This window comes from Pygoscelis adeliae, unplaced genomic scaffold (assembly GCF_000699105.1).
Source record: "Pygoscelis adeliae isolate BGI_AS28 unplaced genomic scaffold, ASM69910v1 Scaffold10, whole genome shotgun sequence".
NCBI classification, from domain to species: domain Eukaryota; kingdom Metazoa; phylum Chordata; class Aves; order Sphenisciformes; family Spheniscidae; genus Pygoscelis; species Pygoscelis adeliae.
Genome location: NW_008824053.1, coordinates 9,440,916 through 9,442,660, shown reverse-complemented (window position 1 = coordinate 9,442,660; position 1,745 = coordinate 9,440,916). Strand labels below are relative to the sequence as shown.

The window sequence follows — 1,745 nt, the reverse complement described above, 5'->3', positions numbered from 1 at the left end:
TGATATTTCTTAACAAAACTTTTTATTACCATCAGTATATCCTAATATGATTTTAAAAATCAGATCATTTTAGTGAACGACAAATACACTGGCAGTAGGATGTATATTAATATGACATGAACATTTTCTAATATAAAAGGACTTATCACAGCAGTGACTTAGATAAGCAAAATTGAATAACCGTCTTACTGAATTTGCAACATCATCAAAACAAGACTCTGAAATAACAATCACTTCAAACAAATGCTATTCCAAGGTATGTAACATGAACATTCTCCAAAGAAACACAGGCTATTTTAATATTGGATGTGAATATTTTCTGTATAGGAATACAGTTACCTTTGCTGCTCGGTATTTGCACAAAGAATCTCTGAAATACATCACTGTGCATCAGCATAAGGATAGTATTCAGCTGACCATAAAATGTATCCAAGTATTATTTTTTCTAAGTAAAGGACCAGAGATTATTCTCCTCCCAGCTTTCCTTTTCAAAATAACTATATAAGTACCTGCAAAGGTTTTAAATTTCAACTGAAGACTTAGGATGCTATTTAGCAACCAGGAAACAGCCTCTATCAGCATGAAATTCACAGTGTGAGAGAACTGTCTCAATACAGTATATTCATGCTAATATTCTGCATGCTGTCAGTTCTGATACCTTATAAAGCTGCCTCCTGAGGCAGGACCTGAGCTCCTGCAGATCCCCATGTAGACCCTGGAAGTCTATGGGGCCTCTTAATATAAGGAAGAGATAAATTGAGTGGGCATTCTCATGGTTTTGTGCTGGTCATGAGTGTCCATGTTTAATAGTCATAAACTTCAAATTGATTATGCTGTTGCAAACTCTCAGGAGAGAACTTAAAGCAGATTTTTAGATGCCAAGGTTAGACAAATGGGTGGCAAAGTTTTGTGAGAGAGAAATTCAGGGCCATATGGTTACTGACCACCAATGAATGCCAGTTAAATCCCACAGCAGTCTTAAAGTGGGATTTAAAATTAAAAGCAATGCACCAAAAATAAGCACAACAGACTGTGTATTTGGAGCAAGATACTTTGCTGCATCACTGCTCTGTAATACTGCAGAAAGGACATAAGGAAATTCAAACACATATGGGAGGAATTTTGTTTGCTTTGCGCACAATAAATTGTGTGTTTGCTGAACAAAAAGAAGAGACAATCTAAAGGGGGAAAAGTACATAAGTCACGGTGAAATAAAAACATAAGGAATGAAGACAGGAGAAAGTATCAGGTAAAACACTAAATTAAAATAGCACTTACGACAGAGCCACCTGAGGACATCAAAACAGCAAAATGAGTCAGATGATTACATTTGCATGAGATATGAGTGGAGTTGGAATGTGTCAGCTCACAGCCTTCTGTAGCCCAGTTGCCATTCATTGTGTCTGCCGAGTAGTTCCAAAATGCACATTTAATATCTTTATCCGCAGTCTGGAACAGAAACAAGATGTTTTACTGATGGCAAAAGGCAGGATACTTCCCATCAAGAGACCTTTCTTACGTTAGCCAGAGCAATTCATTAAAAATTGCTTGTTACCATTGGAAGGTTGGGAAACAAAAAGCACATTCTGCAAGGCCTATTCCAGGCAATTAAAACATGGCTGGGGATGGAAGCATTTTATCCACGCAACTAACGCCCCACCAAACATGTAGGCTAATCAGATTACTGAACCCTTCTGGCACTTGCAAAGGTGTTGGAATTTTTACCTACTGAAAACATTGTTATA

At 37.2% G+C, this 1,745-nt stretch overlaps 1 protein-coding gene across 2 annotated transcripts in view; it reads right to left on the bottom strand.

The window, feature by feature from the left end:
- Nucleotides 1-1,745, bottom strand: part of ELTD1 (EGF, latrophilin and seven transmembrane domain containing 1) — a 78,042-nt gene that overhangs the window by 22,229 nt on the left and 54,068 nt on the right. For both annotated transcript variants that reach the window (XM_009333819.1, XM_009333820.1), the window contains one exon: nt 1,279-1,449. In XM_009333819.1, the coding sequence (XP_009332094.1) occupies nt 1,279-1,449 (171 nt within the window). The remainder of the gene's footprint in view (nt 1-1,278; nt 1,450-1,745) is intronic.